Here is a 20744-nt window from a genome sequence, read left to right as displayed (position 1 = left end):
CAAAAGTAGTTTACACTCACCTAATTCAGCAAGAGGAGAGCGCGGAACCCTGGCCTTCTCTGTAGGCTCAGGAAAAAGCAGACTGCTACGTCCTTTCCTAGCTTATAATAACTTTTCCATCTTGGCCAGATGTTATTTGGCTCCTTGTGTCCTGCTTTTCTATAAAATGTTGGGAGATGTGAGGCTCTAAAAAAATTAGCACAATTGTGGGATAAGTAAAGGCTCCAGCATCTTTTCCTAGCTTTTACCTTTTGGCTCCAGCCAACTCTTCTTTAATAACATTTGTCCACCAACTTATGAGAAATATTGTAGAAACTCAAGCCAGTGAATATATCTGACAAAAAGGTTAGATTTAAATGCTCATGGAATACAGTTAAATTGACAGCTTTTGAAACCAGAACAACACGTAGGTAGATGGTATATTGTTAACAGGTTATACCAAGAAACAGTAGTTTCCAGCACCAAAAGCAAACTCATTTTCAAAAAGTATAGGAGTTTCATCCCCTTTTAATTAGTGCCTTCTTTGTCTGCCTTTTAATTAGAGTGACATCTCAAGTGGATTTGCCGCCTTGGGTCCATGAGAGGTAGACTCCTGTAGAAATATGGTTAAATATGTATCTTCTGTAGAAATACATTTTAATATTTGCATTTGTTTGCACTGTTTATGTATTTTAACTATGCTGCAACCTGCCTTGAGCCACAAGAAGAGGCGGGTAAGAAATAAAATTATTATTATTATTATTATTATTATTATTATTATTATTATGTCATATTAACTTCACAATACAGGAAGCTGGGAGGCCCTGGTGTTTCATTTGAAGTTAAAGGTCCTCAGTACCTTTATGTCTGTAGATCCTTTTGAAGAAAAATGAGAAAAGCATACGTATGTCCCTGAAAGGGATAGAGATAGAAGTGTTCAGCCACAGAAAACCAGAATATGGACTTAGGAATCCATTCATTATCTCCTAGGTCTAAAAAAGATCTGCAGTGTTCAAATGGTTTCATCAGATTGCTGTTGTTGTTTGTTTTTACACTTTTAGGCTGCTCAAAGACTGCTGTTACCTGAGCGATGCAAATGTAAATTCAAACTATTTTTCTTTTGTTTAGGAGCACCTGAGAGCAAAGAAATCCATATACACAAAGCAATAGTGGATCAAACCAACACAACAGTGCCTAGTAGACCTTGAATGAAACCTTTTGGGAGTGGCAGTGACTTCCATGTCTGTTGAGGCAGAGCACTCCAAGTTTCTGCCCAAACTTTAGAACAGAGGTGCCAAACTTGTGTCCTTCCAGGTGTTTAGGCCTCCAACTCCCATAAATCCTAGCCAGCTTGCCTAATGTCCAGGATGAAGCCCAAAACACCTGGAGGGTCACCGGTTTGACAACACCACTTTAGGGGGACAATCTAAATTGGTTCAGAACCATGAACTACATGTTTAAAGTTGTTCACCCAGAGTGAAAGTCGACATGGTGTAGTGGTTTGAGTTTGGGACTATGATACTAAGAGCAGAGTTAAAATCTCTACTTTGCCCTGGTAACTCACTGGTGGCCTTGGGCAAGTCACACTGTCCCAGCCTCAGAGGAAGACAGTGCTAAACCCTCTCTGAAAAAAACTCACTGAGATAATCATGTGATAAAGTCATCACAAGATATAATCAATTTGAAGGCATAATAACAAACCTCAGAGTAGTTTCACTACCCCATTGCCATGGGTGTCACCTGCCACCACTGGTATAGAACTTTTTTTTCTTTAGAGAATTTTTACCCCATAATTCAGCCACAAAAGCACTTTGAGCAGTTTACAAAATAATAATAATAATAATAATAATAATAATAATAATAATAATTTTTGTTATATCCTGCCACCATCTCCCCGAAGGGACTCGGGGCAGCTTACATGGGGACCATGCCCAGCATAAACAAGGAATTCAAAGTCAAATAATTAAAAAAAAAACATAGAACTAAACAATATAATTAAAACAATTAAAAACAGTAAAGTAAAAACATCATAAAACATATCAATCAACATCAATACCCAGTAACCAGAAAAACTGAGCATGTTCAGATTCAAGCAGGCAGGGTGAGGCTTGTGCAAAATGCAGAACAATCGGGCCAGGGCTGGAAGTAAAGTGCTGGAAAAAAACCAAAACAATAAATTAGGGCTAGGCAGACCTGATCAGGAACTAAACCATTATGTTAATTTGCCCTCAGGCTTACATGGTTTCAGTGCAGTTGAGATGGGTCCTTTGTGTATAAGTGGTGCTGCCATTCTTTTTCTTTTGGTGGTGGGAAAATAAGCATGTTTGGTCATATGTGAAACAACAGATCCTAAGTAAGCTCACTGCAACCAATGGCCAGAAAATGTTGTAGTCTGTGTGCATGTGTGCACTTACCAGTAAGAGTTAAACACAGTGGGCATACAACTGATACAGTAATGCCTGTCAAGTGGCTATTGTGCCCGTGGCATCTGTGTGACACAGAAATTAGAAACAGCTCGAAAGAAAGCTATGGCTCTGAGGAGAGTAGCAGATCTTATGAGGAAAGGCTGAAGGCGCTTGATATATTTAGCCTAATGAAAAGAAGATTAGGGAGACTGGGAAATTTGTTTGAAAGAATGTCAGAAGAAGTGGGGGAAATTGGAGTCAATGAAGACTGGATAATACACAGTGAGTTTTATTTGTAGGAAACATTTAGGAAAAAAATGGGTATTGTCTTGAACCGTAAGCTGAACAGGGAACAGTGGCTGTTTATGGAGGTTGTACAATCATATTCCTTGGAGGTCTACAGAGAACAGCTTGGCAGGGACTTGTCAGAGCAAGGACTAGATGCTATTCCTTCCAGCTCTGTTTTAATAACTGCATTGAAAACATGCCTTAATACACTTACCAGAGATAGCAATTGTTCTCCCTTCTGGCCAGTGCTCCACATTCATGGTGCTCTTTAAATCTGGCTCCTCAGAAACAGAGTTTGAGATTGGGGGAGCAAAGCTTGGGAAAATTACCTCTTTGGGCTACAACTTTGGGTGGGCTCTGGGAAGTGTTTTTTAGAGTGAAAGGTTAAGTGCCTCTTAGTCCCACCAAACAGAGCCAGCATGTGTTTCTGAGCTTGGGAAAGTTACTTTTTTACTGCAGTTCCCAGCATGCCCATGCAAATGTTCATCTTAAAAAAGTAACCTTTGGAGGTTGAAAACACTCCAGTTCTACTGAACTGGATTCAAGAATAGGGTTATCAAAATTCTCTCGCATCATAAAAATTCTGTCTTGCCAAATTAATTTTCCTTCAATCTTCAATTTTTTAGCATTACTGTAACTTGAAACTTCAGTGAAGCATTTAGAAATACAGTTTGGGTGTCTGGAAAAGAGGAACAGGCAAAGTTGCCAAGGGGCAACTGCCAAGGGAAGAGGAACACAGCAAATATAAAAAGTTCTAGGTGTGAATAATTTTCAGTGTCTTGTGCTCTCATATGATAGAAATTTGGGGATTGAAGAAATATTAAGGGTTAGGGTAAGGGTTAGGGTTACAAAATTCTTTGGGGGAGGATTGATGCCTTATTCCCCCCACTCTGTAGTGCCAGCAGGGCTGAGTATCTGGTGTGCTGTGCAACTAGCATTTGCATGGGGTTTAAGCCAGCTGCTTGGCTTTCACCCCAAGTCGAAGTGGGATTTAAAATCCCAATTCCTCTTGGAGTTTTGGCCTGACTGGAAGGGCCCTGAATCTGTTCTCTCTGTTTTCTACCAATATGCCACACACCAGTTTAGAAGTTGGAATTATGGTATTCCTTTTTAGACAAGTCACACAACTGCCCAGTTCATTGTGGGATTATGGGAATTGTGGTCTTAGACCTGACTCTTAAAGTGGCAAGCTGGCCGCACAGCATACTGTGTTGCAAGCAGTATGATACTCTCTGCACTTACATACGACTTCATCGCAAAGGGCTAAAATGGGGAGCATTTGCCAGTTTAGCCCAGGTCACATACAGAGCCCACCAGCTCCCATCAAATGACACCACCAGGGCTCTTTGGATGAAGAAGGGCAGAGCCAGTTAATTCTGCCACCACAGCAACATGGGAGGCTTCCCATATTGTCATTGGAATTATTGGGGGGAAGCTGCATGCTCCACACATTCTCCATGTTTCCCCCCATAGGACCACCCTCAGTTGGTGCTGGCTGATGCAGGGCATGGAGGTGGTCAGCTCCCAGCTACCTATTTCTTGACTTTCTGCCTTTTGTGGGACCTTGAAACCTAGGCACTGGAAGCATGGAAAGTAAACATTACTCTAAATCAATTGCCTGTCTCCAGCCCCCAGTAGTTCAGGTTGTGCAGAACTATCAGTGGTAGGGCAGCTTGTGTAGACATTCTGCCTTGCCTTTTATGTAGGACTTGATGATTTACACATTCCTCTCATTTTGTCTCAGAAACCACTGCATTCTATTAGTATATCACATTTTCTATAATTCTAGACTTTCTTGTTGAGTCTTCCCAAACCACTGAATAAGTTTAAAATGGAAATATGTCTGTATGCAGACATATTTCTTCGACAACACATTGTCTGTATGCAATTTCTTAGGCCTCTTTTCTCCTTCACATCGCTTCCTGATTTATAGATGAATCTCACTTCATCTCTTGAGGATTGTGGACCTCTGTGTTTGCTTATTCCAGCCTTAATTGGTTGGGAGATAAAGAGGAAAGTACCCACTGAACAAGAACAAGCTGATCAGCCTAATTGTTGTTCCTTCTCAAGAAGCTACTGCCATTTAGTACCATCACCCCTCACACTCGCAGAAAATCCATTAGCTTTCTGCTTTTTAAAAAACTATTATTTTTACATTACTCCTTACATTTTAATGGAAATGTATTTATCAACCGCTGGCTCTGTGGGAGGCTGAAGTAGCATGGCTATGTCATCTGCTGAAAGTACCATAAAGGATTCTGTGGGTGAAAACATACAATCTCAGAAGCAATGATCACAGCTCTCTCCCTGTAACCACTTTTTAAAGTGTTACAATGTTATAGAAAGCACCAGCAGTGGGTATCTAGAACAAAGGCTAGTGACCAAATTCTAGAATCCAAAGTGCAACTTTCAAGACAAAGAAGTTACAGTTATGCCTGATCCCAAGTGGCATGTTTCTCCATCCATTCCTTTAATATCAATAGACAGAATAGAAACGAACTGCTACATCAACAGGAGTACTTTCAGAATCTATCCCTGTGTGTTCATATGTCTTTCAAGTTGCTTGCTGAAACATGGCAACTGCACGATTTTCAAGGGGTTTCTTAGGTGGTTTTGCCATCACCTTTCTTGGAAATGTAGGCAAGTACCAAGTACTAGAGGGATTCTAGTGCTTTCACAGTATTTAGGCCACCTTTTTAGAATGTATAACTGTCATACACACTGTCGTGTCAGGAGCAACTGCTCCTGTTGTGAGAGAATTGGCCATCTGCAAGGACGTTGCCCAGGGGACGCCTGGATGATTTTTGATGTTTTATCATCCTTGTAGGAGGCTTCTTTCATGTCCCCGCATGAGGAGCTGGAACTAATAGAGAGAGCTCATCCGCCTCTCCCCGGATTCAAACCTGCGACCTGTCGGTCTTCAGTCCTGCCGGCACAGGGCTTTAAGCCACTGCGCCACCAGGGAGAACTGTCATAAAATAGAATAAGTAATTAATGACCTTCTGTTTTTCCAAGGTGAACATTAAGTTTTGCCATGTTTGTCTGTGTTTAAAGACACACAGACAAGCATGCACAATACACAACAATGTTTTGATTGACAAAAGACATATGTCCCTAACCACTACTTATTTAACATAAAATGTGATATCAGATGTAGAAATAACATGGGGGAAATAGGCATACATCACAAAAATAGTAGTTGGACACATGCAAAATGAAACAACAAATGCACATAGATTCAAAGTAGAAAAATATTTTAAACGTTCTTTAGATCATTGATTCTTAAACTGTGGGTCTCGACCCCAAATGGAGTCCCCTTAGTTCAGTGTTGGGATCCTGAAAAATGTGGCAACACTAAAAGATTTCTGAACACTACCCATTTATCAAAATCTATTAGCAACAACATGCAGCGTTTACAGTAGAGTCTGCAGAAAATGCTTAAATTGTATTTCATAGAAAGGGAAAACCAACCTGTTTAGCAAGACTTGCAAATGCTGATTTATTATCAGTAAACACTTGATTTTATACCTATTTTATATACATGTACCTGAGGTCATGTGAGAATTTCTCAGGTGGGCAAGGGTCGCAAATGGAAAAAAACGTTTCAGAAGCTCTGCTCTAGATGACTTGAAGGCTTCTTCCAAAATGCATTCATGGATTATTTTTAAATTTTTCACTAGCCTCCAACTTCCTTAGGATTTCTATTTTGGAAGTCATGCTTATGCATGTATGCTTGTAAAAAACATAATGTGCATAGCAGTTTATCTGAAACTTGTTTCCCCTGCAGACAAGTGGGACTTCTTTTTTTCAAACTTAGCATTTAAGTGCACATTGCTAACTCATTTACTCTAGTTGGGATAAGATTATATTTTTCTAGAATAAGATGATCAGTCAGAGGAACCAGCATTCTGAATGTATGACTCTTACCTGCTAGATGCCCCCAACTATCGTGTTGCTATAATTGTCACTGCTGTAGCACAGAAGGTAGAAATGGCTGCACGATGACTGGCAGGAGACAGTGCTTATAGAACAGTGTTTCAGCTATTTATAGCAGGCGCTTTCTTAGTCTCTACTGTTTTTGCTGAGGTCAGGAAAGTGATATGTGAACAATTCTTGGACTGTATTTTGAAACTAAGAAACAGGCCTGGTGGAGGGATGTAAAACAAGACTTTTCCAGTGTACTACAAACACTGAGGGCATTCACATTTCCATTTTTTTTCTCTTCTGTATTTACATGGTGCATCAATAATACAATGTTCCCTCACTATTTCGTGGTTCGCTTCTAGCGGACTTGCTGTTTCGCGGGTTTTAAAAATTATTAATAAAAATTAAAAAATATTTACATCCAGTGGAGGCCAGGGACCTAAGAAGTGCAGTGGCCTGAGGCACGGTGGGGAAGGCCTGCTTCCCTGACCTGCTGCTGCCTGTGTGGCTCCAAAGGCTCTGCCGGGGGCTGCATGGGCCAGGGAGGCAGGCAGGTGCCCTTGAGATGGGCCGGGTGGTGGGTAAGGAAGTGCAGGTAAGAAAATAATATATGATATATATATAAAATAATGTATAAATATTAAAATTAACATGGCTTCCCTACTTCATGGATTTTCACTTATTGCGGGTGGTACTGGAACGGAATCCCCGCGATCAGTGAAGGAACACTGTACTTTTAAACTTAGGGGTGAAATCTCATGGCCATGAACTCTGTTGTGCAATAAAAAACATTTTTTTAAAAAAAATGAAAATGACAATGAATAAATAATGCAACTATAAACAGGCATGATACTAAGCTGGCTCTGGTCCTGGTATCAGCAACAAGCCAGCAACAGCCAGTTCTCAGTTGCAGCTGCTAACAACAAGGGTGAAACCTCTTGGTTTCACCTCTTACTTGGATGGCAAGTGACAGGCAGCCACGTTCTTCTCTCTACTCATAGTAAGATCTGGTTGTGTGGAAGTAATCATTACTATGGCTTTCCCTGTTTCAAGCCATTCAAATATGTATTGGTGAGGCACCTAATACTGGTCACCAGGTGTCCTTATCTCCTTAGATGCAAAAATTTGTGTTAGGGTGGTGTCAGAGGTTCTAGCAGTAAATGCCAGCATGAAAACTAGTAACTACGTTACATCTGTCCCTTTGCACATCCAAGCTTTGGGTACAAGACATATGTTTGGCTCAACTAGATTGCATCCAGCTGTCGGGGTGCTTTGTATGCAATTTTCCTGCTTCTTGGTAGGGGGTTGGACTGGATGGCCCACAAGGTCTCTTCCAACATTAGGGTTCTATGATGCTATGCAGAGAATTGTTTATTTGCAAAAGGAAGGCATTGAGCTCTAATTTGCCATGTCAGCTGAAGCATCCCTATCCATGCAGTCAGTTGTTTTTGAACCGGTGTGGGCTCAACTCTGACAGCATTATCCTGATAGAATAATCAATCCCAACTCTACAATTCCTTAGTTTCTATAAGATTGAAATTGAGACACCCAACATATGTGAGTCATTTCTGTACAGAAGCATTCAGCTGAAAATTTGGGCACTGTAGAATGTAATTACTGCCTATATCATACCCACTTATTGCTCAACCAATGCAGAAATGTAGACCCCTTGGATATGAACCTTTAGGTGTGAATACAAGCAGCTAGGAGTTAGGCTATATTCTTAGGGATGACTGATAAAACCTCTTCTTGCCCAACCCTTTCACTGGGTCAAGTTTTATCCTACTTCTTTGGAGAACAGGGTATGAAGAACAAAGACCATTTTGCAGCGGCAGCTAGTGCATCCATTGTGGCAGTGCTGCACTCTAGGTATAACTGTAAAGGGAGCTATCTGAAGTGCTGAACTTATTTGGAAATAGGTTTCAGCTAAGTGAGCATTTCATTTAAAGTTTGGATCAAAACTCGGAGTAGATTCATCACCCTGCAGAAATCAGAGCTGCTAGCCATTGTTGCTGGCTTGCATTATGAAAGTTGTACTTGTATAATGAAGTTATAGCTAAGCATCATCTTGCCTTTGCTAACAGAGCAAACTCCAGTATTGGGCACACTGGTGTCTGGACATGCAGTCTTACTCCCTCCCTGCATGTTGACATTCCAGATTTGCTCTAGAGAATCTCTCAACTTTCCAGAGAAAATAAAAGTGTGGGGGGGGGGACTGCAGAAGGAGAAGGAATTGCCCCATTAAGCTGATGGAAATCATTCATTTGGAGAGAAGGGTTAACTGGATAATAATTTCCAGCTCCTTTTAAAAACCATGGTTACATTTTTCTCAACCCTTCTGGAGGAAAACTGGCACACAATCTTTTCTCAACAAAAGCCAATCCTTGTAACTTAGTTTCCCCTTGTTGTCTGTGTGCACTCAATCTATCCACAAATTCCATGGTATGTTCCAGATATCAAACAGCAGGACACTAGTCATGATGAGAAAATTTGAATTATTTATATATGATTGCTATTACATTTGCATTTCCCCCTTATTATTATTATTATTATTATTATTATTAAACTTTATTTGTACCCCGCTAGCATCTCCCGAAGGACTCGATGCGGCTTACAAAGGCCAAGGCCTCAACACAACAACAGCATAACAAAACAACTCAAAGCAGAATCAAAAACGTAAAGCAATAACAACAAAACATTACACCGTAACACAGTAAAAACTAGGGCCGGGCCAAGTAATGGGTACAGAATTAAAAAGTGCTGGGTGTGACAGGTGGTATGTTGGATTTCAGGGCAAGTGCAATGTGCAGAGACTCTTAAATTCTAATAAAGTGCTTCTGGGACAAATGCTGGAGTTTTTCTATTCCGGAAAGGCACATCGGAATAGCCAGGTCTCCAAACCCTTCCTCCAACAAACCTAGGGCACTGCACATAGTGTCTCTCTCAGACACACACACACTTTTATCTTCAAAGCAATAGTAGACATATGATGAATATTGTGGATGGGCATCAATTTGAGCCTCTGTCTCCAGCCACCATTACTACTACCACTTTCGATCCTTCTACAGTAGCAAATCCAAGTGATGAGTGATGACAGAAGTGACACCAAAATGGAGCTATAGGAGGAGAGCTATCAGAAGGCTTGAAGGAATATAAATCAAAGTTTTTAAAGGATGCCTAAGGGAAAAATCGCCCACCTACACTCAAAAATTAAAAGCAGACCTTTGGTGACTCAACTATATTTAGTAGCCATGGCGTGTTGGCTGTTAGTCACAATGGAAAAATAAGAAGGCTGGATATAGCATGGAATATAATGGCTAAAATTCCCAACTTAAACACTGTTATCAGGAGGTGAGATTACACGTCAACATTTTGTGCAGCTTCCATAGGTCACTTCCTTCTAATCTTAATGTCAATAGCATTGAAGCCAAAATAAAGCTACTGGAAAACAAGAGGCATGCTCCTGAGCATCAGCAGTGCTCAAGAAAATACCCAACATTTTCAGATGTACAAAGAAAAAAACTTAGGAATGAAAGGGATGGAATGTGGAGGGCAAAAACAGCCCAATAAGGGCCAAATATTTCTAATGACCAAAGGCCAATTTGAGTCCATTGTGGAAGTGGGAAGGATGCACTGCTCCACAAAGCACAGTGATTGCAGAAAGGAAAGAAAAGGACAAGTGTGGTAAAGCTGTTCCCTGATTGGATAATTGAATAGTCCATCACAGAGATATAGACATCCTTTCTTTACTTTCCTGCCTAGTGTTGAGGGTTTAAAAACAAACAAACAGGCAGCTTGAAAAGGAAATGTATCAATGTTAAATTGACATCTAAAATACATTTATCCCCCTGAACCTCCAGAACAGACTCCTGTGGTTCAGAAACATCCCAATTTGCTTTAGGCTACTTTAGAAATCGCCTCAAACAAAGCACAAATCTCTCTGAAGCAGTGTCCCTTGGCTGTGGACTTCCTCCAAAGTGGATGTGCACATATAGGACATCTTCAGAAGCCATGCCAATGACTACAGAAACCATTTTCAGCTTTGTTACCTATTTGACTATTTTCAAATCTGTTGGCAGATTTATTCTGTCCTTTATTCTTTCTCCAGCACTTCTTTTTGGAGGTGAGGAAATACACTACACCATTTTTCTTCAGGTCTCACTTATCATTTTAAACATTGCATTCACATGACATTGCAAGATAGAGAATATAATAGATGCCAGTTTACACATTAGTCTCCAATTGTGGGGACAGGTGGCCTGGACTAGTTCTAAACAACTTGGCCTATACCAGTGCTTCTCAACATATCTGACATAGCAAAGTAGCTTTTTCTTAACAGTATGCCAAGAACTCATGCCATATTTGTGCCATATTATTGTCTTATTTACATAGTTTCACTGCAGACAAGCAGCTGATGCCTCATTGACTGGCACTAGACCATGGACCATTGATTTGAAGAGCACTGGCCAGAGCTGTAAAATGTTAGTTGGGCTTATTTGGGAAGAAAATCTATTGAACTGAATAAGACTCAATTACAAGCATATATTCATGCAATAGGAATCTTCGTTAACGTTAATCATATAGAAATTGTGCAGAAGAGAAGGCAGGGAGGAGGGAAATTAAAAATGATGACAGGGAAGAAGGTATAGCAGGCTGGGAACTATTTGGCCTTCAGAGGCTGTGGCACTGCAGCTCTCATCAGGCCTATTTTCCATAGCCAAAGGTGGGAAACATTGCAAGTGGAAGTCCAACTACATCATGAGACCAAGAGATTCCCATTCAGAAATAACCCTGAATTCTATTGGTCACTTCCAAACAGAGTACACCAACCCAGGCAATTACAGCATAGTGTGTCGGCATATAGGCAAAATGAATTGAATCAATGGGTGCCCTCAAGTTGGAACTAAATTTGGGCCATAGGGAGCCAGCATGGTATTGTATTTTGACCATTCAGTGACAACCGGAGAACAAGGTTAAAATTCCCATTTGGCCATTGAGTGACCTTGGGCAAGTCATACTCCCCCAAGCTCAGAAGAAGGCAAGGGCAAAGCCTTTCTGACAAATCTTGCCAAGAATACATATGATATGTGTACCTTATGATCATGAAGACACACAACACCATAATTGACAACTACTGGAACAGAATCACGACAAATTTGCTATTTGGTTTTGCTGAACAATTTCAATTCTTCCGCCTCACTTCTGTTTTCTAAATGATTGTTGTGTCTCTCCTCTCCATAGAGAACTTTTTTTCTCATAATCCTCTTGTTTATGCATTCCTCAGACTGAATGAGAAGAAGGTTAGTTTAGTCTTGTCTCAAGGTCAGGCTGTAAGCCGGTGGCAAGAATTGAGCCAGAACACAGCAAGTACCTCCTGGCAGTATTTTCATGATGAAGACATGCTCGCTGGTTGATTGCTATCAAAGGGACTATATTATTATCTACTTATTAGGCACACTCTGATTTCAGGGAGAAAGAAGCATGTTAGATGGAGATGGTGATGGTCCTTCTAACTTGATAGGAATTAGATGGCAGCATGCAGCTTGGCCTACCCCGGACCAATTCATATGCTTTCTTTAGTGCCCTCTCATTCCTTAAGCAGCAGGCTGAGCTGGTCTCTCAGCACATGCAGCTCAACTGCTTCAAATCAAATTATGCCAAGTCTTGCCCCAAAGCTTTTCTCCAGCACCTTTTTTCAGTCAACTGAGTGCACTGACCCATTCTGAATCCAGAGATGTAATAGGTTTCACAAGGTGTGACCACGACTAGCAGAAGAGCATGCATGTCAGAGAGAACAAGTGTATTGCACTTCATTGAGGGAAGCGCAACACTTGAACTGGGGTCATGGCACTGATTGTTGTTTGGACTGAACTGGACAGCCTGGGGCATACAACACAGTTGCCCGCCAACAAATGCTAAAGAATTTTCTTGCTCAGAACTGAAAAACCATCAGACCTTCTGCAGAAGTGAGCTATAAAATTGAAACAAAAACAACACTTTACAAGGCCCAGGCATCCAAGTGACCACATGTACACTGTAGTTAGGATTTTCCTCTGGCATGACATCATATGTTGCGTTTAGACATATCAAATTGGTCCCAAGCGCCTGAGTGTTTTCTTCCCTGCTGCTTCTAAATAGATGGCTGGAAAAACATGGAAATCTACCAGAAAATCACTAAAGATAAAAGTTGTAGTTATAACAGTCAATGCCTATTTGCTGTGCACATTAATTACCTTAAGGATGCCTCTTGTTCAATGTTAGTCCACTTTAAAATCTGGCAATAGATGAATGTCCCAGTCCATTAAGCTGGATTCTTGCTACACAGAATTCAGGTACCTTGCAATAGCTGCACAAACGCATCCAGCAATGCTTTACATTGTTTTCTCTTACTATTCCCATCCAATTTCAATAACAGAATCCTAGAATCGTAAAGTTGGAAGAGACTACAAGGGCCATCCTGCAATGCAAGAATACACAATGAAAGCACTTCTGACAGATGGCCACACAGCCTCTGTTTAGAAGCAGCCTCCACCACTCTCTCAGGCAGCACATTCCCCTGCCAAACAGCTCTTATCAGCAGGAAATTCTTCCTTGGAGTTAGCAACAGAAACCACATTATTACTAATGTCTATAAAACTCATTTAGCAAACTAGCAGTCCACATAAAAATTAGTAAACTGTACAATGATGTGTGCACTACTGCCATTTCCACTCAATTTCAGCAATATTTCTTTCTTCAGTCAACTTGGGTTTCAAAAAGAAAATCACTAACCAGGCCCATTTTACATATGAAATACTATTCATTAATGTTACACAGGACTGTAATGATGCCCATATGACAGTGAAGTTATGCTCTCTTGCCTTCCACACAAAATTTTAGGTACTCTTCTCATCCAAAGTGTCATCTTTGCTTTGTTTCCTACCTTGGAAGGAACAACTTCAAGGATCAATGGTGTTATGTACTTCACACTTTGTGGAGAGAGGAGACATTTACATGACTATCTTTCATTATTAGACATCCACAGTTGCGGAATGAAATCAACTAATATTATGTTTGTGCTTTTGTGTTCATGTTCCGGTGGGCTGCAAATAAAGTGATGCTTCTAGAAAGAGGTCAAGTTGCTATCTTATTTGAGAGGCCACTGTGGAAGCCTTGTTTACTCTCCAAGACATTTGCCCATATGAAAGGCATGGCTCCCCTACAAAGTATTAAGATTTCTCTGCCCTCTGTTCATTCAGGCCTCCAAATATCTCCCAGGGATACTGAGTATTTATGTGTGTTTTGTACAAGTGGTGTATATTCGACTCTTGTTTCACTGTGGTTCAACTGTTATTTGTTTTCCTACTGGTTTCATTTCTTATGCTTTGTTCTTCTTTTTCTCTTTCCTGTCTGTCTATGTTTCCTTTATCTGCATCCTGCTCACTGAACCTGGGGCCTCATCACTCCCCTGGTGGGATCTCCTCTGGACAGGGAAGGCCGTATGGTGGTGCTATCCCTTGTTTTGGGGCTCTCAGAACAGGACGACTTTGCCAATATACCTGATCTACAAACCACTGGGAACCAGCAGAACCAGAACTCTCAGGGGGACAAGAGGTATGAGTAGGAAGCAAGGGCTCTCAGGGGCAAATAGCCCGAGGAAAGGAAACCTCATGAAGAGGCATCTATCATGGCCTAAGACAGGGGAGGTTGGTCCAGGTGTTCAAGAAGCCCTAGTGTTGGGCCTGGTGACACGTTAAGAAAGTTTAGCACCCTCCTGCTTGGATGTTCATTACCTCTTGGATTGTCCAGTCTCTCTTGAGTGGGAGGCACTGGGATCACTCAGCCATTGCTTCCTGAAGTGCATGTTCTCAAGAGAATACATCCTCATTGAAGCCCACCTCAGTTGTATCATTTCAACTCTGCCTGGTTCTTCTTCCCATCCCTTTCCAGCTCTGATCATTCTCATGCATGCATGTATAAAAGGAACCAGGAAAACCAACTCTTGAGTATTTCTTCCCTTTTAAAATCCTATGCAATTAATGGGGCCACCATAAGTCAACAGGTGACTTGCACACACATATCCAATAAGGAAATCCATTGTCTCTACTTTAAAATTAGTCTTGCAGTCCAAGCCCTTTGCATTGTCCACAAAATGTTCATATCACCCATTATGCAGAATTAAATCCTTTTGAGTTTGATAGCATTTACTTCCCAGAAATTGTGTTTGGAACTTCTGTGTGAGACTGTGTCCTTGTGCAGATTTACCTGTGGATAAGCTCCACTGAACTTCTAAAGAAATTCACAAAGAATAATGCTGTCAGTTCCCAGAGTACAACCCACAATACAGCAAAAGACAGGAATTGATTTTCCACCAGAGAATTAAGCTTGAATGGATAAGGAAACTAAATATTGTCCAAATGATATGCATGTATGAAAATCTTGAAATCAAGACTTGATCCTTGAAGTGATTCACTGCATATATGCACAATAAGCTCTAAATGAAGTAAGTCCATTATATTGAGACACACAGTATCACAAAAATCAGTCTCACAATGAGACTAGCTCTCATAAAGATTGGATTGTTTTGCTCTATCATGAAGCATAGGGAATATTTCTCATTAGTCCCATTACTTAGATCACACATGTCGAACACAAAGCCCGCAGACCAAATCCAGCTCACCATGTCACTTTATGTGACCTATGAGGCTTTCAGTGTCAGGGCAACATAGTTACATTTATGGAGTGTTGCAATTACAAATGGCCATTTGTAATTGAAAGCAACCATAAGACTGATGTGGCCTTTGGTGAAAATGAGTTGATACCCTGACTTAGATGTTCCTCTTAACTGGCAAAAAGGCTGAAGGTATCATCACATGTTGAAACCCCCAAGACAGCTAGCATGATCCATGGCACAATCAGAAACCACTATTATCAAGGCCAGTAAGTGGAAGGGATACTATCCCTGACCCCAAGATTCCAATAGTATTTCACTCTTCTGAGTGCACATCTACATTGTAGAATTAATGAAGTTTAACACCACTTTAGCTGCCATGGCTCAATGTTGTGGAGTCTTGGCAGTTGTAGTTTGTTGAGGCACTAGCACTCTTTGGCAGAGAAAGTGAAAAACTTGTGAAATAATAAGTCCCATGATGTCATAGCATTGGGACATAGCAGTTAAAGTGATGTCAAACTACATAAAATGTATATTGTATATCTACCCTGAATTTTACATTTAGCACTAGGATGGCTTGTAATCTAGAAATGACCATAACATGACCTAATTTTAACCACAAGCATGCAGTAGAAATATATATTCTTCACATGCAAGAATGAGCAAAATTACAAGAGTTTTAGCTATTAGTTTTAATGTTTGTTTTTTGTTTTATTTCACTTTATGTTGAAGTTTGAAGTCTTATTATGGACTCCAAAATACTAGTTAAGGTTTTGTTTATGATTTTCTTTTGCACAGAAAGCATTGGTTTTTGTACAAAAGACTGAAATCTGCACATACACAGAAAAGCAATGTGTTGTACGGAAACAATAACCTTTGTTGAAAGACTTTTAAAAACACACACACACACAAAACCTCACATTATGGTAGCCATATTTCTAATGTTGTGGTTTGGTGTGTTCAAACATATTTTCTCACTGAGGAAAAGAGCAATTATGTCTCTTCTTCTCATTTCTAATGTGAAATGCATATTTCCTACTGCATGTGCACCTGAGGTGTTGACATTGGCCTTTATGAACTATACCAACTTTCCACAACTTGCTACATGCCATGTGTATTGGACTATAACTTTTATCATCCTCACTCAGCATGGTCTCTGTCCATGCTGGCTGGCTGATGGGAGTTGGAGTCAGAAGATGTGCCATTTTGTAAACATTTAAGCTACATGTTTTTAAATATACGTTAGTTAGTTAGTTAGTTAGTTAGTTACAACAAAGCAGAAATAATGTCCCATTGCTTTTTGTCTTACCCGTATAGTCAGTGCCAGCCTAACTGGAAACACCAGGATCCTCGTTAGCCTCAATCAACTTCAAACAGAGGAAATGGCTAGCAATAGCCATTTTTTACTTCTATGATAATAGAACAGTGGATCTACTCTGTGTTTTGTCTGGCCTTTGAAGGAGCTGTCCAAGGTACTGAAATCTATCATTAAAATAGATTTGACACCTTGGATAGCTCCTTTAAAGGTCATTCTAAAACCTCTCAGCATTTCAGTGTTTCCATTGACATGGGAGCCACCAGTGCTGCCTAGCAAAACGCAGGGCCCTCATTTCTCATGGGTATTATATTCTATCCCTCAAGGAGACAAGGTGTGAGGGAGCCAATTTTGTGTGATCAGTGCAATAATTAACTGGCAGTGTTCTCGCTGGCACACTATTTTTAACTTGCTATGGCTATGTTTCACTACATGTTTTAGCACTTCCCATTTGATCATCCAATTGTACAGTTTGTTCTTGCTTTTCCATCTCACTATAAGCAGTAGCAGGACAATATTCAGAGTTCCCTTAGGCTACTGTAATACAATTAGCAAATGAGTCCATCTACCACATATATATATTCATTTCATATGCCTTCATAACTCCTCCACTCTTGCAGCATTGGGTATGCCAGCTGTGTTTGCTCAAGCTTTTTGAGAGTTTTGTGGTTACCACCTCGGTTTCAGTCATGAGAACATCTCTGTGTGTGCACTGCATCCATTACATAAGGATCCCTACAATTCAAAGGCAGAATGAAGTGGGCAAGCAGACATTGTATATGTAGTAAAAGAAGTAAGCTTTTTTGGATTTGGATAGGTCTCTTCCTGTATCAACAATTTGGTGAGAAGAAGGAGAGGAGAACCTAACCCATGGAGCACAGCTACGTTTCTGTAAGCCTCAAGTGGAATAAATCAGAGCTTGGAAAAGTTATGTGGGTACTACAATTCCCAGAATCCCTCCACTCCAGCTAGTCAGCAAGCTGACTTGGTCTTCTGGGAGTCATTCTCTAGAAAATGAACTTTTAGAATCTCTAGAATAAATATGGGGAAGGGTGGCTATCTATATTCCCTGAAACAGGGGGTTACCTTTCTTAGGTATAAGTGTAGTTACTAGTTAGCATGGGGTTTCAGTGTGGTTTATCTTCTCATAAGGTCAGGCACCTTTCAACTTGCATATAGTTGCACTGGTATTTGGCACGAGAGAGCAAAGATCCCACAGTTCATTCTTGTGTTACTTTTTTTGTACACAAAGATTCATACTGATATATTTATGAATCTTTCTTTGAAAATGGTATCATTTGTTTATACTGTTGACATGGCATCAGTTAAGCACCAATACGAGGTTACTAACTCCAAAAGGTGAAATTATGTCATCCCCAAAGGCTGAGAACTATGCCATTATAACTTTTGTTCTGTTGCAGAAGTATATATTTGTTTACATGCCACTTTTCAAAATAAAACGCTTTCGGGGCAATTTAACAGTTAATGATGACAAGGCTGTTGGCCAGATAACTACACGGTTGTATGTAACTACAGTGGCAGTGTAGGCAGAGGTACAACAGCAGAATAAAATGGCCATATACACTACAATGACCCTGATGGCCAGGCAGGTTGGTAGCAGAAGCCATCTCTGTTAGGGCAAAAAGTAACTCCGCTGGCTCTTTTCACACTAAGCAACTACCATTCCACATTAACTTCCATTGTCACATCCTATGGAATCCTAGGGTTTGAGGTCTGGTGAAGCATGAGAGAAGGTCTTTGAAGGAGACTTCTTAAAACTGCTGATACTAGGACTCCATAGATGGAAGCATGACAGTTAACAATAATCATAGCACTATAATTGGTTAAAGTGAAGGGTTACCCATGAGCTACATGGAATCAGAAGACAGATCTCTGCAGAGACAGAGATGCCTTTCTCTGCAAACTCTCCATCAATGGTCCATCACTCCAGAAGTTCTTTGCCTCAGCGTATAGAACCGTTACATTGGTGTATAACACAAAGAGGGCTCCATCTAACATAATAAAGTTTTTAAAATCAATATTAATTTTTAAAGACTAAATGTAGTAGGGTGAAACCCATGAAATTCAGGCCTACGACAAGCATACTGCCAATAAAAGCCAGAGAAATGAATTCATACATAAAGCATGACATGAGAATCATTCCTCTGGGCTGTACAAGTTGTATTTTGCACAATTTATGTCAGCTATTTTGGCAGTTTCAGTTTAGTATTTTTCATGAATGCTTCCTGCAATTTCCCTGTAACCACTGGAAAAGGTTATGCCTAATCATAACAACAATAAAATGAAAGGCACGAATGACGGGAAGGAAAATAAAATCCTAAAGAGAGACCAACCTCAAGTGCCCATGATGTTTCAGTAAGTTCTGTACATTTTAGAATATAAATTTCTATTTAAGGACCTCTGAGATGAAAGGCCTGCCACACTCGATGCCCAATATTGCCACCATGCAGAGCGACCACCTGAGAACTCTTCAGATCCAAATCCCCTTTTTAACATTGGCTGTTGACTGGATTTGAGATGGAAAAAAATCTTTCTAGATTTTATCATATAGAAGCTTATCTTTGAGGATGCATAGCCACTAATGAGTCCACAAATTTGGTCACATACATGTTTTCACATTACCCACCCTAAATAAAATGATTGGGAAATGTGAATTGTATGATGTGGGTTTGGTGTTGGGGCAGTTGGCTAAGCAGTGGCATAATTCTCCATTAGTCACCAAAATCGCCACATTATTTACATACCTAGTTGGTTGTATAAGCTGAGTTTTAACTGTACCAGCTTGCCAGGATATGACCTCCTAATAAAATATATAAAAATAGAAAAGAGCTAATGCTATTCGTTTAATCTCAAATATGCTCCTATGTCAGACTAAAAAAGACAAATGTCTGACACCCATAAAACCAAAAAACTTCAATGGCAACTTTCACATGACATAGAGTTAAAAAAAATAGGAAAAACCCCTCCTTATCTTAAATGCTATGCAGATCTCATTTGATCGAGATACAGCAGAGTGTTACAAGATAGGATCTGTTCATTTGTCCGTAGTTTAGGAGCTCCGTTTCTGTTATTATCCTCAGCTTCAACATTTGAAGCAATAAGTTATTTCAATCAGAAAAGGCCTGTTTGCCTTTCTGGACAAAATTACTGCCTGCATCTTTATTTTGGTCCCATATTTTCTCCATAATACATTTATCTAGTCACATGGGGCTGCTGAATTCATCACACTGCCCCATCTCTCTCCTGGGAGGCTGAAAATGTAAGAAATAATGGTGTGATTTTTACATACCTCATCAAATCAAAGAAGTTGCAGAAGCAACCAGGGATGGAGCTACTGAAGCTTAATCAGTGATCACCAGTCTCAGCCATTTTCTTAACTGAATGCCAGGCGCAAGCCTATGTCTCTCCATATATTCTCCTTCCAAGTGGAAACACATCTCCACTTGTTCATTCTCCATTTGCCTTCATTGCCCTTCCTGCTTCCTCCACACACCCTCCATTCTCTTCCTAGACGTATGCCTTCCCTTCCCTTCTCTGCACTCCCCCTCTTCCTTGTTTGTCTATGGAATGTTAATGGTTGTGAAATGATTGCAAGAGGAGCTTGTGACCGTGATCTTTGGGGTGCTTTTTGAAAGTCGGGTTTGTTCCTTCCACCCAGCAATCTTGCTTACGGTGATCCATGATGTTTTTCTGTCTTCCCTTCCTCCTCCTCCTCCTCCCTCCTCCTCCTCCTCTTCCTTGCATTTTCTCTTCTCCCTTCTAGCCTTGCTGCTACTGTTGCTGCTGCGTGAACCTTCCCCAATGTCAGCCTTGGCATCTCCAGTCTAGTGCCTTGTCCTGTGGGTGTGATGGCTGCTCTTTCCTTACTAATCTCTGTCTCTCTCAGTGTGTGTCTGTTTCTCTCCTACCACATTTTTCCTCCACTATATTTCTGTTCTATCAGGAAGCAACCTGCAGAACCTGTGATAGAAGACTGAGTGATTCTTTTCTTTCTTTCTTTCTTTCTTTCTTTCTTTCTTTCTTTCTTCCTGGCCTATTCTTTCTCCTCCCCCCTCCCCCCTCACTCTCTCTCTCTGCCTGTGACTTCTGCACCTACCAAATCTCAGACAGCTTTGCATTTGATCCAGTACTCTGGGGTTGCAAAAATAACTGGATTTGTCAT

The 20744-nt window shown here is 40.5% G+C and overlaps 1 protein-coding gene across 8 annotated transcripts in view; it reads left to right on the top strand.

Annotated features, from left to right (window-relative positions):
* SYT7 (synaptotagmin 7) overlaps nt 1–20744 on the top strand; it is a 274392-nt gene that overhangs the window by 210647 nt on the left and 43001 nt on the right. For 4 of the 8 annotated variants that reach the window (XM_060770798.2, XM_060770780.2, XM_060770807.2 and 1 more), the window contains one exon: nt 14067–14189. The exons of the other annotated variants lie outside the window; for them this stretch is intronic. In XM_060770798.2, the coding sequence (XP_060626781.1) occupies nt 14067–14189 (123 nt within the window). The remainder of the gene's footprint in view (nt 1–14066; nt 14190–20744) is intronic. 8 annotated transcript variants of the gene reach the window in all.

This window comes from Anolis sagrei, chromosome 1 (assembly GCF_037176765.1).
Source record: "Anolis sagrei isolate rAnoSag1 chromosome 1, rAnoSag1.mat, whole genome shotgun sequence".
In the NCBI taxonomy this organism is placed as follows: domain Eukaryota; kingdom Metazoa; phylum Chordata; class Lepidosauria; order Squamata; family Dactyloidae; genus Anolis; species Anolis sagrei.
Note: the sequence above shows the minus strand (reverse complement) of the source record. Positions and strands in the feature narration are given on the sequence as shown.